The sequence below is a fragment of the Parus major genome, chromosome Z (genome assembly GCF_001522545.3).
Source record: "Parus major isolate Abel chromosome Z, Parus_major1.1, whole genome shotgun sequence".
Lineage (NCBI taxonomy): Eukaryota > Metazoa > Chordata > Aves > Passeriformes > Paridae > Parus > Parus major.
The window spans coordinates 7,530,915-7,550,809 of NC_031799.1; the positions used below are offsets into that span (position 1 = coordinate 7,530,915).

General features: G+C 40.2%; 1 protein-coding gene across 1 annotated transcript in view; it reads left to right on the top strand.

The window, feature by feature from the left end:
* DNAI1 (dynein axonemal intermediate chain 1) overlaps nucleotides 1-19,895 on the top strand; it is a 142,223-nt gene that overhangs the window by 29,993 nt on the left and 92,335 nt on the right. The window contains exons 10-12 of the mRNA XM_015615314.3: nucleotides 4,865-4,952; nucleotides 5,719-5,836; nucleotides 8,032-8,075. Coding sequence (XP_015470800.1) covers nucleotides 4,865-4,952; nucleotides 5,719-5,836; nucleotides 8,032-8,075 — 250 coding nt within the window. The remainder of the gene's footprint in view (nucleotides 1-4,864; nucleotides 4,953-5,718; nucleotides 5,837-8,031; nucleotides 8,076-19,895) is intronic.

Below are 19,895 nucleotides of genomic sequence, written 5' to 3' on the forward strand. Positions count from 1 at the left end.
GAGGAGAGGAGAGGAGAGGAGAGGAGAGGAGAGGAGAGGAGAGGAGAGGCTTGTTGCTAGGGGATAAGTAAAATGAAGCTGTGCATTGCTCTGAAGAATTAGGAAAAGCAAGAAACATGTGGTTTATCAAAGGAGAAGATAGAGGCAGCCAACAGGAAAAGAAGGGAGATAATCAAGGATTTCAATAGAAGGAAGGGTGAGAATTTTATAAAGAAGATGTATGAGGGAATAAAAGTAAGAATAATAGAAAGTATTTGACTGGAGACTGTGATGAGAAACTCCTAGAAATCTCTCTGTGTGCCTTTCTCTCAAATAGATCTAGAGGGGAAAGGGTGTGCTACATCTAATAGCAGTGATACAACATTTGAAACTTTTCCTCCGTATTGTCAAGGCAGTACACAGACCACTGATAACACAGAATACCAAAGTGGAATGATACAAAATTTTCTGAGCTGAAAATATCTGAAAGCAGAGATAACTAGGCAGAAGTGTTGTATCTGCCTGTCCTGCTCTTTCTGTTCCTGTACCATCTGTTTATGGTTCTGATTACAGGGAGGATACTCAATGATCTTAAAGGTCTTTTTCAACCCAGATGATTCTACGATTCCACAGTCCTGACCCAGAGAAATGCTTGGTCTGATCCATAACCCTCCTTATATTCTTGAATGAGCTTAGAAATTACAGTATTTGAGGCAGAAGCAAAATACAGAGTTTAATGTAATTGATGCAGGCTTGCTCCTCATACCCTGAGATGGCAAGGCATGAAACCACATATGTGACATTAAGGATTTTGAATGAATCTATGCAAAAAGGGTTGGAGCAATGTGATTGGACCATAACAAGGATGTTGTATTCAAGAGAGGTAAAAATGGTACCATCAGTCTGACCTTTACAGCATATGAGGCAACAGAATTAATAAGGAGGAAAAAAATACAGAACACAGAGGGATTAAATATGAAATGGAATAAAGTAGCACATATTTACCAAAGGTAGGCTGTGTCCAAATAATCTCATCTCTTTTTTTAATGAAAAGCAAGTTGTTTTCTTCTTGAACAAGGAAAGTAGAGGAAAGGTAATCTAGCTGGAATTCTGTTAACTATTGCTATAGTGCCATTAGGCAATTATTAGATATACCAGAAAAGTGGTTATTATTACAGTTTGGGAGGGACTGGTGGAGGGGAAGGCTTAAGTTTGGATTATCTAAACAATCTTTGGTAAGGAGCAGGCTTACAGTCTGTAATGACAGGGAGAAACATGAGTGTGTTGGTGAGTTGTGATGTGGCTATGAGAGACAAGTCTGTTGCTGGAATTTACCCTGTGATGAATAGCAGAGAAGATATTTATGTTATATAAGGTGGGCTGATACCTTTTCAGGAGTAGAACAGGGATATGTGATTTTGATCACTGCTTTTCAAAGATGATAGATTGCAAACCTGCATAGATATGAAAAATATCACAAGAAATTGAAAGCTTTAATATACAACACTAGAAAATCTTACTATAGTTATCTGTTAATGTTAAAGAGATAGAGAGACTACTAAGGAAGAGGATAGTATCAACAGAAATAGAGATGATATCAACCAATTAGGGAAAAAATTAAAATATAAATTAAATTAAAATAGGAAATTAAAGCAGAAACTTTCTACAGTGCAACAGTCTGTAATCTCCTCTGACACAGAGGTGGTTGATTGTTGTCCTAAGAAGTCCAAACAAAATTTATATTTAACAGAGAAATGTGCATCCCTGAATCTTGTGAGGTTCTGTCTCACTTGTCTATCTCACAGTAGCATTATCCCTATCTGAGATGTGCCTGGTGAGACAGCTCACAGGGTCATAAATATCCCTTGGAAGCTCTTGGATGATAGCTACTATTTTTTTTATATAACAGGTGAATTTAGAATGCAGTTAACTTTCACATTGTGGTTCGCCTGTTCCTGGCCATCCTGAGGGGTGCATAAGTTTCTTACTGACTCCTCTGTCTTCAATTTTCTGTTTGCAGTTTATCAGAATTAAAGGCAAAGAGTGTAAATGAAGAGATGAGTACAGTTACGGAATTTAATAACTACTTGACATGATTCGAGCTGGGGGACTTTATTTGGGATTTACAGTTGGTGTTTACATTCAGGTGTTGGCTAGGCAACAGATGACAACAGCCCTGTACTGTGCTTCTTTCTTTGCAAACCAGGGGCTGTTCTAGTCACAGTGTATATATTGCTAGTGGTATGATCAGTTATTGCACTGATTTCAGGTGGGGTTTGTCTCCTGGATACGCGATTACACACCAGTAGAAGTTTTTTTTCATGCTTCAGTTTTATTGCAACTGGCCAGCTGCTAAGAGGCAAATACGAGATAATTAGTGATAAGGAATTACAGAGAAAGACCAAGACATTTTTTTCCAAAGCACTAGTCCATTATCCATCTTACATATGATTCAATTAACATTATTGCTGTTCTAAAAATAATTTTTGCACAGAAGGAAGCAAAACAAATGTGTTATCCTATGAGCTCTCCTTGCATTTGGCTAGCTGGCTTAGAATTGGGCTAAGGTGGAAAAATGTTTTTCAAAAAGAATTTTTTTTTTTTGGAAGAAGAGAAATTAGGCCTAGCACTTCCTCTGAAGATTTATTTCATATAGAATAACTCAAATCTGAAACAGGACAGGATATAAAGAGAAAATAACTTACTCTCATCCACTTATAATGTCAACAATGTAGTAATGGATGTGTTGTTAACAGTATAGCTACCTGACAGAAAAGATGACTTAAAACTTTTTGGATTCATCTGGAGAGTTTCCTGCTTTGCAGGAAAAAAAAAAAAAAAAAAAAATTGAATTGTTTCTGCATTTACAAGGTTGTTTTGTTTTTTGTAGTATTTCTTTTTAATGTATGGCCTGCTTTGCACTGGCACCCCACAAAAATAAAATTTGTGGAATCATAGTATCATAAATTCATTGAATGGTTTGGGTGGGAAGGGGCCTTAAAGATCATCTCATTCCAACCACTGTACCATGGGCAGGGAAACTTTCCACTAGACCAGACTGCTCAAAGCCCCATCCAACCCAGCCTAGAACACTTCCAAGGATGGGACGTCCACAGCCTCTCTGGACAACCTGTGCCAGTGCCTCAACATCCACCCTCACAGTAAAGAATTTTTTTCCCTAATGTTTAATCCAAATCTGCTCTCTTTCATTTTAAAACAGATGTTGCTCACCCTGTCACTATACTTCCTGATAAAAAATCGCTCCCTGTATTTCCTGTGGGTTCCCTTTAGGCACTGGAAGGTGCTTTAAGGTCTCCCCAGAGCCTTCTCTTCTCCAGTTTGAGCAACCTCAATTCTCTCAGCCTGTCTCCATAGGAGAGGGGCTCCAGCTCCTGCTCTTATTCATGGCCTTCTCTCTGGGCTCACTCCAGCAGGTCCCTGTCCTTCCTGTGCAGGGACCCCAGCTCTGGATGCAGTGCTCCAGGTGAGTCTCACCAGAGCAGAGCAGAGGGGCAGAATCCGCTGCCTTGATCTGCTTTTCTCTGAATTTGGTTTCAAGTTCTACTTAATTTTTTCTAGGATGGGAAAAGAGGACTGCACACATTACTGGAAGTGTAAGCAAACCATGGATTTATAAAATGCAACAGTTTATAGAATTTTTTTTCTCTTTTGTCCTCTCATCTCTGTGTAGCCGTATTAATTTCATGCTCTTTGAATGAGACTCATTCTTCCTTGAGTCTGTAGAGCCCAGGAAAGAAGCAGAGGGCTGGACACATAAGATGAAGTCATATTCCTGGTTCTGACTATGACTCTGTGGTGTAGTTTGGTCAAACTTTTCACTTTTTATTTTCTTATTCACGGCACTCTCTGAGCTGTGTCAAGGGTGGCATAGTGTTGTCACTATGAAGGAAATCTTGCTGTGCTGGCAGCCATCAGTTCATAGCAGGGTTTGAAGATTAAAGGCTTTGAAACACTGGTGGGGCTTTGGGGCAGCAGTAGTGGATGGGGATTCAGGTACTTAGAGCAGCAAGCTCTCAGAGCACTTTATATATGCCTTGGCATTCTGACATCATTGCACTGAGCTGTGATGACATTATATGTGTATGGTCCAGCACTGTGGACTTTCAAGCTTTGTCCTTCCCACTGCTGGCACCCACGCTGCTTGTTCTTCTTTCTAGTTAGTCCAGTTTGCATTTCACTAGTGGTAACACATACACATACAGAGTATAGAGAGCACACTCACAAAAAATAATTGAGAATGGGGTTTAGTAAGATATGGTGGTCAGCCACAGGGTTCTGTCAGATAAGCATATGAACCAGCACCTTCTGACAGACAAACGCCCCTGCTGGGGTCACTTTTCTCCTCTTGTCCGTGAATGGATCAGGTTGGAATTACCCAGTGATTTACTGAAGGACTCCTAAATCCTGTGGTGTTTACTTAATGCATGAGACCTTAGTGCTCTCCAGGTAGAGATGAGAGAATTCTCATTCATGATCAAGCCCCCCTGATTTCATTACCAAATCTGATGAACTGTTACACAGAGTGTGATGGGGGAGGAATCATGTATGTCCTTTTAGGGCATCCTGTTGGGAATTACCCTGAAAGACAAGACTCTTATCTACCTTTATAGGTAAGTACCTGTATTGAACTAAATCAGGAATACACACTGAAGTTACCACAGCTCAGCTGTGGATGGCATTTTGCTAAATTTATAATAAAGCAATTACATTTTTTCAAGCACCTGTATCATTAGATGCTGGTATAACACATTTCAAATTAATCTGTATTCAAGATCAAAGGACTCAAGTTTTTCAGTCACATGAGGCCTGAGGCACCTGTAAACAGTCAGGAAATACAGTTTCTCTTCCTTTCTTTTTTCTTCAGCATGTTGATTCTCTAAGCAAGGTTGCAAAGGCTGCTAAAATAGCGGAACGGATGGTGAACCTGAACACATTTGATGACATTGCACAAGGTATGGCCCTGTGGCAGGTGCTCCTAACTCAAGTCTGAAGTGTCAGTCCTGCAGATAAGTACCTACAGCCACAGCAAGGACAGGACAGAACAGAACAGAATAGAGAAACAGAAGTAAAATGAGCAGTTCTAGGAACCTGCTGACTCACTCAAGGCAAATAGTACATCAGACTATGGACATGCAAAGAGCATGCCACATTAGCCCTGCTCTGAGCTGGCTGGGGGACAGCAGGTCTGGTGAGCACTGCCCTCCCTGCAGCACTTCCTTCCCTCAGCAGGTAATTCACTCCTGGATGCAGGTAACAGCAGCCAGAGCAGAGCTGATCCCTGTTCACATACCAACCATGGCTATGTACTCAGTCTTGATGTCATTTTGCTAGTGTAATTTTGCTGTCTCTGCTCAGCTTCCTCCTGCAGGGCCATGTGTAGCTCTGGGAGTGGCCTGAGGTCACAACTTGCTCAGGGCTTCTATTTTCTTGTTAATCCATTGTCTGCTGATCATCAGTTTGATTATTTATTTTTCCTTTGTGTGAGAGGAATTGGTAAAATGCATTTAAAGGGCTGAATTTCTGGTTTGGAGTTAGGACTTAAGAACTGAGGCAGATTTTACATTAATTGGGTAGTGCAGAGGCTGTGAGGGTAACCAATTGTCTTTTAAAGCTTCCATGACACTGAACTGTGCTTTTTATTTCTGATTTATATAATGGGACCTTTTCCTCGTTTTTTTTTTTGTTTTGTTTTGTTTTGTTTTGTTTTGTTCTGTTTAGATTTTAAATATTTTGAGGATGCATCAGATGAATTCAGAGGCCAGGAAGGAACCCTCCTCCCACTCTGGAAGTTCCAGTATGAAAAAACCAAGAAACTTGCAGTTACTGCCATCTCCTGGTAAGTCTCTTCATTCCAAACTTAGTCTCGACTGTTGAGCAGGGGAGTGGAATGGAATGTAAAGGCATCTTATGAAGGCTGATTTCTCTGCGAACATGACTTTGATTTATTACAGTCGGTTGCTTGGGCAACACTGAAATGTGTCTGGTGCTTCTGGTTGCAGAGAAGATTGTGTAAGGCTGAACGTGACGGGCTTGTGCCCCTCAGCACAACCTGGAGGCAGAGCAGGCTCTGTGCAGCACTGGAAAAAGGTGCTGGAGTGTGGTTAGCAGGGAAACCACACTTTCTTGGGAAAGCTGGGAGAGATGTGTCATGTCTTTGGACAGTATGTTGTAGGAATCAGCCTTGCACAGGATAGCCCCAAAAATCCTGCTTGAGAGTGCTTGAGAGTGTTGACCAAACACTTCTTGAGCTCTGTCAGGCTTGGTGCTGTGACCACTTCCCTGGGGAGCCTGTTCCAGTACCCAGCCATCCTCTGGGTGAAGAATAATGTCTTAAGATCCTGTGTAGCTGTCTCCTGATGCAGCTTGATGCCATTGCCTTGGCTTCTGTCACTGCTCACCATGGAGAAGAGATCAGTGGCTGCCCCTCCTCTTCTCACAATGACGTTTTAACTGCATTGAGGTCTCCCCTCAGTCTCCTCTTCTCCAGGCTGAACAGACCAGGTGACCTCAGCCTCTCCTCACACAGCTTCCCCTTCAGACAAGAGAGGTATTTGTGTATTGGGATCATGCGCAGTTCAGTGCAGTAGGCATTTGCCCTGCAGTCCACTTTTACATATTTGGTCAGTTGAAGAATGATCACTCATACTTTCAAATCAACTTTCTTTTGTTCTGAGATATTATAGCTATGGTTATTACTTTGAAGAAAACCCACTGATCACCAACACAAATGAATCCTTTCACCTTTTAACATGCTCAATCCTCCTCAGAACTGGCTTGTTTCATGCACTGAGCATGAGATATAACATACCCTGCCCTGTTCTTGCCTGCAGTTAGGTCTCCTCCTGTTTGCGTGAGCATGTTTGTGCCTTGATAAGGAGAATGTATGGAGAGACAGAGCAGGATTGCCATCTTCTGCCTTTCAAGCCTCTCTGGTATTATGTAAGAGAGTATCAAGCGTGCTGTAGAGTAACAATAAAACAGTAAAACAGTAAAACAGTAAAAATGGAAAGCAAAATTGGGAGAAAAGGCATCTTTAATAGGTAGTTTGTACTGCTGTTAAACTTGTCTCTAGCAAATTTTAACAGAAAGATTGCTCTGAAATGGGAAATATTACTCCAAACTGCTTTATGGAATAAGCTTTTCTAATTCAGTTTTTACTCTCTCATATTTAGCAGTGATGGTGCATTTAGTGAAAAGAACAAGAGCATTAGTACGCCTAAGTATTAGCCCAAATGAGAAAGGAGAAGTGAAAAGAGAAGTGGGTTTATGTTATCAATTCACAGGAGCAAGTCAGAGAAAATACTCATTAGATAATTTCCACATGTGTTCATTTCATGGAATTGTTACCCACTGGTTGTGCTGTGTGAGCTCAGGGATAGCAACAAAACTGATCTTTGTCCCATGGAAACCCTACCTACAGTAACCTACCACTCACAGAAGAGGTTGTAGAGAGGGTAGATGTTTTTCAAGTAAAGGGACATTAGATGACATAGTAGACAGCTAATTGCTCATTGTCAGTGTTTGCCACAAGAAATACACTGTTCACCATCTGGGTCAGAAGGGAATTTCCCTTCCTGGTTTGTGGTTGTGATCATGAATTTATGAACTGATAGCTGTCTCTGGAAGCATCTCTCATAATTTAATAACAGGTAGGGAAAGTGAGTTTATTGATTTAGAAACTCTAATTCTTGCCACTGAAAGATGGGAACCAATATATTCCTGCCATTTCACTTTCCTCAAGGATCTCATTTTTAAAAGTAAACTTTCCAAAATTATGAAATGGATAAGCCAAGATATTGACATGTCTGTCCTTTTATCTTTTTCATCTACTATTTTGATCTTCTGATGTTCTGTTTTTTGGACAAGTTACTCACAAACTTTATTAGTGCATATGGGCAAAGGGCAGAGTCTTCAGACTGAGTGCAGTCCTGTGAGAGTGGACTCTGAAGTTAATGTGTGAAACACTATGCATTGCTGTGGAACTACATGGTTAATAATAAATGCAATCTTATATATATTTTCTCATTACAGGAATCCAAAGTACAAGGACCTATTTGCAGTGGGGTTTGGCTCTTGTAAGTATTAAATGCAAAAGAATCACTGAGAGATTTAAAATATTTAACAAGTACTCTGAAATCAATTCAGACGATCCTCTGAGGCATGGATTGCATCTCATAGCAAGGACTCACCTAATTTCATAGCAATAAATTGAGATTTAACTCAATACTGTGATTAGGGCTTTCCATTCCATGACATGAACATCCAGAAATACATAGGCATAGGCAGCAATTGTTGTAGGACTAAACCAAATTTAAAACAGGATAATGGTATATGTAATGGAATTGCTGAACTATTCTTCCTTCCTTTGTGGTCTGGAGAGCAGAAGTATATGTGGTCTCAAAAGAGTTTAGATAGATTCACGGAGGACCAGTTTGCTGTTGGAGGGATAAACCACCTGATTCAGTAAGTTGATAGCTGTGGTTTGCTGGAAGCTTGAGTACATACAAGGGGACAGACCTATGTTTGCTGATGTTCTCAATTTAAACAATTTCTACATGTTGGTGTAAGATACTTGGCTAGAGTGGCTATAGGAACCTTTGGTATCATCCCAAATATGTATTCATTCTTGTGTCTTTTTCTGTGCTCTGACAATAGACCAGATGGGTTTTCTTCATTTATACTGGTAAGGACTGTGCTCTGCTTGCAATATTGCAGTATTTCATTTTCCTTTTAAATTTACATTTTTCTTTTGACTTTCACTCCATCTGAGCTCTGGAAATGTTCTGTTAGTTTGCCAAGAAGCCTAAATTTGCCTGACACTTTTTAATTCAGTAGGCAGCAGCTATTCTGAAGAGCAGATTAGAATCAGCTTTTAGAAAAGAAAGCATGGTGTGAAGTGCTCAGGATGTCCTTGCCTTGTACAGGACAGTAAAATCTTATTGTTCTCACATCCCTGTACTGACAGAGTGCAGAAATTTAGTAGTGCCTTCCCACTGCCCTGCCAGCCAGTTGGCAGAGGAGAGATACAAACTCAAGGAACATAATCTCCCTGTTTAACCTCTTCAAGCTGTTGTTCTAATTTCATACACTTTGTACACTGGGCAAAATCAGTGTGCTCTCTGGGCTGTCAAAAGTACTAGTTAGTTCTGCCAGGGTCCATTGTGCCAAAGGCAATACAGAGATGCAAGGGGAAGGAGTCTCTTAACTCAGTGGCTTGCCACGTAAGTGGACAAGACAGTCAAAAATCTTCTTGTCCCATTTTGATAGAGGACAGAGGGCATAGCTTGTCTAAGCCAGCTGAAGGCAACTAACAGATGAGAGCTGAATCTCTGCTCTAGACTCCCCCTTTAGTCAGCACAGATAGACCGGCACATCCATGGGCCATCCATCCTGATGTTCAAGGGAGGAGATGATTGGGTCTCTGGAAGAGGTAATCCCTCCTCACAAGTGAGCTGAGGCAAAGCACCTAGCCTGGGTGCTTGTCTCTTAGAAGACTAAAGTGAGGTGAGATAAATCCAGTCCAGAGGAAATGATCCAAGACTCACACAATGGCTGGGATATCTTTGGTTCTCTTGTGGCCATCATTACATCACCAGTCTTCTGTGCAGCAGGCATTTGGGAGCACTGCCAAAATACAAGTAACACATTTGTCCTACTGCCTGAAGTGTACTTTTTGAAACAAAAGATCCCTTGTTTACTGTGAGTTGACACCACTCCAGAGTGGTGGGCGCTTTCTTTACAGAAAGGCCCCTAGCCTCTCCCTTGCTTTTGTACCCTCTTTCTGCAGTCTTCTCCAGTGATTTATTTGATGGGGTTTCTGATGCTAACGGTGCTTCTTTGGCATGAGACAGTCTCTTCTGAACAAGGAAATATTGTCATCATAATTTGCAATTCAGGGTTTATTCTGCCTGGCTGGAACTAGATTTTATTCCCATGAGGAGGAGCTGTCTTTCTGTTTTTGTTTTTGCATAAACGAGATTCTTGGGTTTCTGGCTACACTGACAGCCTTCAGTGTAGGGTTCAAAGAGCCTCTAGTGGATGTTGGGCTTGTGTTCTGCCTTGCTGATGGGAACACTATGAATACAAGCTCAGGTCTTTGCCATCACCTCAGTTCATGTTCCAAAAGCAATTGTACCTCTGACAGGCTTCAGAGATGGCTTTTTATGTGCAGCTCCAACTGCCAGCCCATGAGCTAAGTAGGGAAAAACATTGTCTCTATGGCCAATGTATTTTATCCCACAGTTCCTTTGGATTTGATGGATGTAACTTGCCACTCACAAGGACTTGTGAAGAGTACAGACTCACACACAAAGCACTGGGAATCTGAGGTATTTGGCAAAGATATGTGCTCAGTTCTTCACAGTCTGAAACAGGGCTTCATGCAGGCAGAAGCAAAGCATGTAAAGATATATACATGTTCTAGTGTAAAATCTGCATAAATAATACTGGCACAGGGTCCTTACACTGGTGTGACTGCATCCAAAGTAAGAGTTGCTGTGATCAAACTAAATCAGTGTCAAGTACAGACCAGAGCTTTCATGGAGATGAGCTGGCTCTTAGATGTCGTGAGGCTCCCCAAAGCTGGAGAGTAATGGTGGAACACAGAATATAGTACATCTCTGGTTGTACTCTCCTATAACAGAGACAGGTAAATACAGGGACATTGGGCATACTTACTGGACTGTCTTGTATTTTCCCATTTCTCAAATGAACTGCCCAATGACCATGGATAATCTTTTATTTCCTGCCCTGCACTGAGGTGGATGGATGGTTGGTCACAAAGGATAATTATGCAATAAGGATATTCCCAAAAAGGACATGCTTAGGGTGCTTCAGAATGAACAGGGAGCGGAGAAAATGAATCAAGTGGCTTTAACAGCAAGGTACTGCCTCTTCCTGTTTGCCTCTCTACTTCATAGGCATTTTCAGAATCAGGCACTTTAATTAGAGATTAGAATCAAGAAAATGAAAAGTAAAACTAGCTCACTCACAGAGGGAAAAAATCATTCTGCAGGGACTGAGAGGAGATATGCATAGAGAAATGCTATTTGTCTCCTCTTTTTCTTCAAGACGCCTCATTTCCCTCTATCTAGAAAACAAATAGTGGGAAAATAATTAGTAGTGAATTCCCAATCCACTACTCACTCAAAAGATTTAATAAAAACTAAAATGAGCTTCATGTTACACCACTTAGGTTTGTACACAGCCTATTTCAAGCCCCAGAGACTTGTTCTAGGCCAAATACTTTGTTTTCTAGCAAAATATTTTTCATCTAAATATGAATTTGACAGACACAAGTAAAGCATCATAGAATCATACTGTGGGTTGTGAGGAACATTTAAGACTGTTCAGTTCAAATCAATCTGCCACTGGCAGGAATGCCACCTAGTAGATCATGTTGCTCAGGATATCAAACTAGTCGTTGAATACTTCCAGTGATGGGATATCCACAGTTTCTCTTGGCAGCCTGTTCCAGAGTCTCAACATCTTCACAGTAAAGTATTTATTCCTAATGTTGAATTTAAACTTTCAGTTTAAGAAGTTTATCCCTTGTTCTGTCACTATCTGCCTATGTAAAAAATTACTCTCCATCTCTTTTATAAGCCCTCTTTAAGTACTAGAAGGCCATGGTGTGGTCTTCCCAGAGCCTTCTCTTCTCCAGGTTCTCAGCCGGTGTTCTGATCACGCCTGTGATCTCATCTGTACTCACTCCAACAGATCCATGTCTCCCTTGGTCTCCAGAGATGATAATCAGTCAGTGGGAGGTTCTAAACATTGAGGAGACAGAAGCTGAAGAGATTTTGTGATGATGATGTCTAAACTTTGGCTCCCCTACCCAACTTCTTGACTATCAGGATTGAGAGCTCTTGCACCCCAAGAAGTCTCTAAATGTCTCCCAGTTCTCTTTCAGTCTTTCATCTCTGAGAACATTTTCCCAAAGGGTCACACATGCTAATCCTCTAAACAGCCAAAATTTTGGCTCTGGCAGTGAAATATTTTTTAACCCAGTTAGTGTGTGCTCTGCTGGTTGAATTTAAGTTAAAATCAAATCTTACTATATACTTAACTGGATTTTGAATGGATGCATTCATACTTTTGCTAGCACAGTTATTCCATCAGTCATCCTGACAAGAGGGATGGCAGTTTTGACAAGACATTTACCCTGTCCTTAGGTCTTAGGATTGAGATAATAAGTGAGATAATTCAGCAAGATTGGAGTCCTTACACTGAAAGAAGCCCACTGCATAAGGTCTGTGATCATTAATGCATGTTAACTACTTGTTAGCTGATCCTGAAATGTAGATAAATCCTTCAAGTTTTCTATGAGAAATAACAATTGAGAACCATAGAATCATAAAATGTCCTGAAATGGAAGGGACCCTGAAGAATCATGAAAGGCCACCTCCTGGTATAGGATCATCTCTAAGAACCCCACCATGTGCCTGTGAGTGTTTTCTAAATGCTTCTTGAGCTCTGGCAGGCTTGGTGACCCGTTCCTTGGGGAGCCTGTTCCAATGCTCAACCACCCTCTGAACCTTGTGATGATATCCAACCTAAACCACCCTTGACACAACTTCAGGCCATTCCCTCAGGTCCTGTCACTGGTCACAGGGAAGACATCAGTGTCTGCTGCTCCTCTCCTTCTCATGAGGAACTTGTAACTACAGTGAGGTCTCCCCTCAGTCTCCTCCAGGCTGAACAGACCAAGTGACCTCAGCCTCTCCTCACACAGTTTCCCTTCAAGGCCCTTCATCATCCTTGTTGCCCCTCCTTTGGACACTCTCTAATAGCTTCATATCCTTGTGTTGTGGCACCCAAAACTGCCCCCAGCACTCGAGGTGAGGCTGCCCCAGTGCAGAGCAGAGCAGGACAATCCCCTCCCTTGCCCAGCTGGCCTGATGCCCCCAGGACAGGGATGTCCCTCCTGGCTGCCAGGGCACTGCTGGCTCATGTTTAAGTTCTCATCAAGCAGGACCCCCACATCCCTTTCCCTGGCACTGCTTCCACATCTCATTCCATAGTTTGTCTTTACATCCAGGGCTGCCCCATCCCAGGTGCTGAATCCATCACTTGTGTCTGTTAAACTTCATACGGTTGCTGATTGCACATCTCACTAATATTTCAAGGTCACTCAACATGGCCTCTCTGCCTTTGAGGGAGAAATTAGCTCCTCCCAATTTAGTATCATGGACAAACTTGCTTAATATTCCTTTGAGACCTATGTCCAAGTTGTTTATGGAGACATTGAAGAGCACTGGGCCCAAGAACTGCAGAACCCCACCAGTGACCAGCTGTCAGACTGATATAATCCCATTTACTATAACCCTCTGTGTCCTATGCATCAGGCAGTGTTCACCCACTCCATGATGTAACTATCTATCTGCAAGCTGGACATTTAGTCCAAAAGGATATTTAGGGAGCCCAGATCTTTCATACATTAAAAAATAATAAAAAATAGAACTGAAAATAATTTAAAGTTATTATTAAATTAAAGTCATTGGTCCATCTCCATACAAGATATTACTTTATTTAAAACATGGTTTGAGGTCTAAACTTAGTCCTGATGATGATGATTGTGTGCACTATAATTCCTGTCATCATTGACAGCATAGCCCTGTAGATGACAGGCAATCCTTGTGACAAGGACAGAAATGTATGTTTGAGAAATAGAACATTAGAAAGCCTAAAAACTTTGATTTAACAGTGTAGGCTGTGCGCTTAAGAAGGCTCAGTGTTACAAAATGTGCCAGATGTTTGCTTGTGTTTTCTTCTCTGCAGATTTAAAGGTTGTGATGTAGGATGTGGAACATAATCTGGAATGGATTTACATAACAAGCTGCAGTTAAATTTGGTATTTTCTGATGAATGACCAAAGAGCTTTAACTAAAAGCACCAAGTGGATTGAATTCTGCCTAAAAAAGTCAGATCTTTGAAGCAGCTCTCAGAAAGTCTCTTCCAGTATGTTTATGTATTTAAATTATGTTCCCAGAACAGGCAGAGAAGACTCCTGGGAGCAGAAATCCCTACTAATCTTTCTCTAAGCTACATGAATTTGTTTTTATATTGGGAATAGAGATTTAAGACTTTGCCAGACAGAGAGAAAACATTTTATATTTCTTGGATGAAATTTTTTTGTCTAGTATAAGGCTATGTGTAGATACAATTCATGTGAGGGGACTGTTCTGGAGAGGAGAGGCTGGCATATCCCCGGTCACATACTGGCCTGTGTGCTGGACCAGGTACAGCGCTGACTGTCAGATTTTTTAGACTCCACAGTGAAGCTATTGAAGTTTTCTGAGTCAAGTACTACAAAAGGCTGATAGAGATTCATGTGACCCACACACCTCACTCAAAGAGAAATTCATGTTGCAGTCTGGATTCAGTTTGGTGTTTGTATGCTGTAACAGATTCCAGCTTTGGGAAAGTGTCTTCGCATTCATTCAGTCATGTCCCCAGTGTGCAAGTTGATAAATACATCTTCAGTGATAAAAGACCCATGAGGCTCACTCTCTGTTTTTGTTAACAGGATTGAGAGCTGCATTGTACCACTGCAGAGTTTGAATGTTTCCTTTTAGTTGTGAATACATTTTTTATTGATATTTTGGATATTTGTACTGTAAATTGGAAGACTGTCCCCTTTTTCAAATGCTTGTGATGCCAGCTATTAAAGGTAGTTGGTACAAGATTAGTGAGATCTAAATATCAGTAGTGAAATTATGTTGAGAAAAAAGACAATCAGAAATAAAACATAATGATTACATAGTCACCAGTGATTTTAACTGATTATACTTAACTTGCTATTGTAAGAGGATATTACAGTACAGAAAACAAGCATCAGTAGAATAAGCAGAGAGAATTAAAAGGGAATTTGTTAGTCTTGTTTGTGAATCGCTGTAGAACATTTGTATGGGCACTGAATATCCCCACAATCAAAAAGGAACACCCTGGGGTACTTGGGCTTGCTATGTACTAATTTAAGAGTGCTGTTTGTGCTATGTGACTTTTAAAAGCTGAAAGGAATTTTCCATTAATATATTGTATTAATTAAAAGAGGCTGCTGGGGAATAAAATAAGAAATAAAATGTAGCAATCAGATGTCTCTTAGGCAAGCATATCAAAAGCCATTAACTAGGTCTAATGCTAATATATTATTTTATCCATGAAATCACTGATGACAAAAAGTTTCAATGAGACAAACATCTGGGAAGTGTTAAAAAATGGAATAACCATTCAAAAAGCAATTTAGATCCCATTTGTAGCAGAGTACAAGGTATATATGCTGTGGCGTTCAAAAAACTTCAAGCTGTGTACACATACAGAGGGAAGCCCTATTTTCAGGAGCAATGATTTTTAAAAGTTTTGCATAGAAACCCCAATGCTGAACTTTATCACAGTTCCTTGGATCTATAGAGCAAAAGAGGAACTGAGGGATTGAAAGAACTTTTAAATGCAGTTTTTAATACTGAAATGACTACTTTGGAAAGGCATGCTCATCACTTGTGACATGCCAAGGAGAGGGATGACAAATTGGGAAGGGTTCAAAAAAGAAAGAATGATCTAAGAGCAGGGCAGCTGACCTGGGAAACAAATTTAAGGAATTCAGTTTGTTCAGCTTGTCAAAGAAAAGCTTATTAAGTCATTGGATTGTGGTCTGTTAACTCCCTGTATTGGGAAAGCAGATCATATAACAAAGGGATCTTTAATCTGGCAGACAAATGATGTAACAAGATCAAAGAAAAGCTGGAGCTACATGAATCAGGCCAGACAATGTGTAACTCTTAACAGCAGATGAGCAATTGAGAACAATTAATTTTGGCATTGAGAACAATTAATTTTGGCATGTGGTAAATTACCATCTTCTGGAGAATGTAAAATGTGGAAATTTTAAAGATATTATATTTGTTCTCTGAAGTTTTGATCTGTTGCAGATATGATTTCTTCATTTAAAGATTTAAAGTAGTGAAATCTTTTGTCCTCTATACATTATATTCTTCAGGATTCTGATTTATTCACCCTTCTAAACTTTTTAGGAGCTTCTTTCTGCACTGTCTCCTGTCTGAGGCTTCAAAGTTAATTTGCAGAACATTTATATCCTCCCCCATGGTCTGACAGTCTTTGAAAAACCTCCCTAGTGGAATCACTGATAGGAACTTAAGCCATCATACATCCGGTTTATTGAGATAACCAATTGTGGTCAATTAAAGATAATTACAATTAAAATTACACTTCAAAATCTGTTTTCCAAATACTGAATGTCTGTTACCACATATGGAGAGAGAGAAAGGACCTATTACACTATCAACTCTATTAATAATCATAACCTAGTAACCATAATACATTAAGTGAATCATATGAAAGATGAATTTCATTTGGAGACTTAATTACTGATTTGTAATATAAATTCTGTGAGCTTGCCTGGTTTTTCTGAGCCTTAACCTTTTAATACATGTAATTTTCAATCAACTCACAGTATTAACTTTGCTGTAGCATTTTGTTATGCATGAAATAGTAAAGAACTCCATTGTTGTGTTTGGGAAAAAACTGTATTAACAGATTTCCTAGATCCTGGGGATCAAAGGAGCTGCTGAGCCATCCTGTTGTGTCTCCAGTGCATTGCAGGCCATTAAATTCCACCTACTTACCTCTCTGTGTAGCCCAGTTAGTTTGATTAGTACATTTTTATCCACAGGAGACAAAACACTTGTGTACCGTAGAGTCTTACCTGTTCAAAAAAACTAGTCTGACACCTTTCCTTTCTTAGCTTTGTCTCTGGAAATGGCTTCATTTAAGTTACTGTAGGAATTATTTTTTTAGCATTTGCACATCAGAATCCAAGGACTGACTTATTAACTCCCTTTGTCATCAATGTCAAAGGGATGGTCTTGTGATGAAAATCTGCCAAAAGACTTTCTAATCATCCCTACTGAGACAACACTTGGCTCAGTAGGAGAAGACAGTCAACAGATATTGAGGACAGACAAAACAGTTCTAAACTCTCTTAAAAGGATCAGTTTGTGCTTTATTTTAAGGATTCATTTCCCCACACACAAATCTTATGCCTGTGTTCTATCACATAAACACTATTTGCTTTTTTATTTTGCATTCCCTCCAAATACTAAGGTTACATTTTCACCACAGCTTGACTTTTCCATAGCCAAAGTTCTGGAATGAACTCTACTTCTCACACTCTAGTCTAAATAGAAAAAAATTTGTCAGGCCCTGAGGCTATACTGGCCATTTTCACCACTGTATCTTCTCAAGAGCAGTGGGATGAGCCCTGGCTGCCCACTGTACTGCTGGCCACGTTATTGTGCTTGGGTATCAGCTCCCTGTCTCTTAGGGAGTAGTAAGTGATTCCTGCAACCAACCCTGACACATGATCTGTTTTCCTAATAATCCAGTGCTTAGGTCAATAAATAGCAAAGCAAAATCTGTATAAAACACAAGCCAGCATTACTTAGCTGTAATGTATTTGCATGCCAGATACTTAACTATTTTTCCATTTCACTTTGTATTTTAAAAGGCTTGATTTCCTTCTGTTTGCTTTATATTTCATAGTTGAAACCTTGACATGGGGTACAGAGCAGATTTCTTAATCTGAGTGCTTTGGCTTGTATCTGAGAGATAACAGTAGTAAGACCAAAGATCCAGCCTTCATTTTACTCTTTGCATTATAACTTCAAGGATGAGGTTTGGTAACTTGGGTAGATTCACAAAAAATAATTACTTTTTAAAATTTTTTTACCTTACAATAGTTCAGATTTGTATGTGACTTCAGAGGAATTCCAGAGAGTCCATGTAAGGGAAAACTCAATTAATTAATTGGTTTGGCCTCCATAGTGCTCTGTACGTGAATCAGGGCTGAAGAATGCCAGGAGGCATAAGATTTGTTCAGGGCTTGTGCAGGCACATACATTAGTTTAAGGGAGAGTTTGGTGTGCTACAGATTTGTTCTGGTTGCCTCCCAAGAAAAGGCTCTGGATCCAGTGACCCTGAGACTTTTTCCATTTGCTCAGTTTGCAACTGTGGTTGTGAAATCAGCCACACAGATAAAAAACACTGTTGGCTCTGTAAGGTTTATTTATCAGTAAAAGCATACTTTCCTGTGGTTAATCAGCTATTAAACTTCAAAAGTTTTTAAATCCTTGCTAAGAAGATAGAACTATTGTTAATCTGTCATGACTATGGGAGTGCAGCCTCTGTAGTGAAGCATCGCTGTTGAGAAACTCAATCATATAAATAATTTGTACAGAATTCTGTTATGATTTTTTAAAAGGTTACTGTTGCAGGCTTAGATACAACTGTGTGATCTGCATTGTTCAGTTGAATTCAGAGTCTTTCAAGCTAAGGATGTACTTCAGTGGTAAATCCCTGTATGGTGGTTGCAATTTGGCAAGTGGTTCCCTGGGAGTAGGAGGGGGATTTCAGGAGTCTTCTTGGAAGAATTATGTGGAAATAGGTCCTGCAGGGAAGATGAGTCTGAGAGAGTTGGTTGATACTCAAGGATCACTTTTCCCCAGGTTTAAGAGCAATGCATCCTGATGAGTGAGCAGGCAAAATAGATGAGAGGCCCTATGTGGACCATTAAAGAACTCCTGTCATTACTCAGGCATAAGCAGGAAACACACAGGAGATGGAAGTGGGAATGCACCACTTGGACAGGATATAGAAACACTAACAGAAAAAGTAAAAATGAGACAAGGAGGGCCAAGGCCAATCTGGAATTAATTCTAGCCAGCTATGTAAAGAACAACTGGAAGATCCTTTTCAAATACATCAATAACAAAAAGAAAACAAAGGATAGTGTGGGCCTGTTACTTAATGGAGGGCGGAAGCTGTAAAGAGAGAATTCAGGCAAGGCAGAGTTACTGAACACCCTCTTGCATTGGTCTTCATTGACTAGAACAGCCCTCAGGGATCCCTGACCCAAAAGATCATTGTAAAGGAATGTTGTAAACAAGACTTTCCTGTGATCATGTTAGAGAACACTTAGGCAGTCTTGACATGCACAAGTCCCTGGGTCCTAATGGAATGCAACAAGCACTGAGGGAACTGATGGACACCATAGAGAGGCCGCTCACAATAATCTTTGACAGGTTGTGGCAGTCATGAAAGATGCTTGAGGACTGGAAGAAAGTAAATGTCATCCCAGTTTTCAGAAAGGGCAAGAAGGAACAGGACCCAGGGAGCTACCAGCCAGTCAGCCTCACCACAGTCCCTGGTAAGATGGTGGAGCTCCTCATTCTGGAGGCCATCACTTACCACATGGATGACAAGAAGGTGGTCACGAGTGGTCAGCATGGATTCACAAAGGGTAAATAATGCTTGATAAACCTGATTGCCTTCTGTGATGAAAAAGCTGCCTGGATAGGTGAGGGAAGAGCAGTGGATATTGTCTACCTTGACTTCAACAAGACTTGTCAGTAACACCCCAGAGTCATGTTGTAGTGCAAAAAAATCACCAATAAGAATACATATAATAAATCATGCAAAATACCCTTGGTACATCTTCTCTATATGCCTTGATCAGTCCCTTGCTAAACTGCGCACCCTTAAAAGCAAGACGGTGTATGTAACTAGTTTTTGTTACAAACCACTAGGGGCAAAATATCTCTATATTTGTATGTAGTAACTTAACAACTATGTTAACTAGTAGTTGTTTCTTTTTTGTAGATGCTTTTAAAGCAGTCTGTGGGCTAGAAATTAATGACACAGGAAGTGATGGAATACTTACCTTCTTGTCTATGATAAAAAAAATATATTTTAAATTGTTTTGCTAACAACATAAAGATTTGTGATGTCTTCAGCAGAGTATTTGACATATGAAAGTGAGAAAACAGGAAGAACTACAAGTGGAAAAGGTTATAAGCATTGGGAGTCCATCTCTCAGGGAG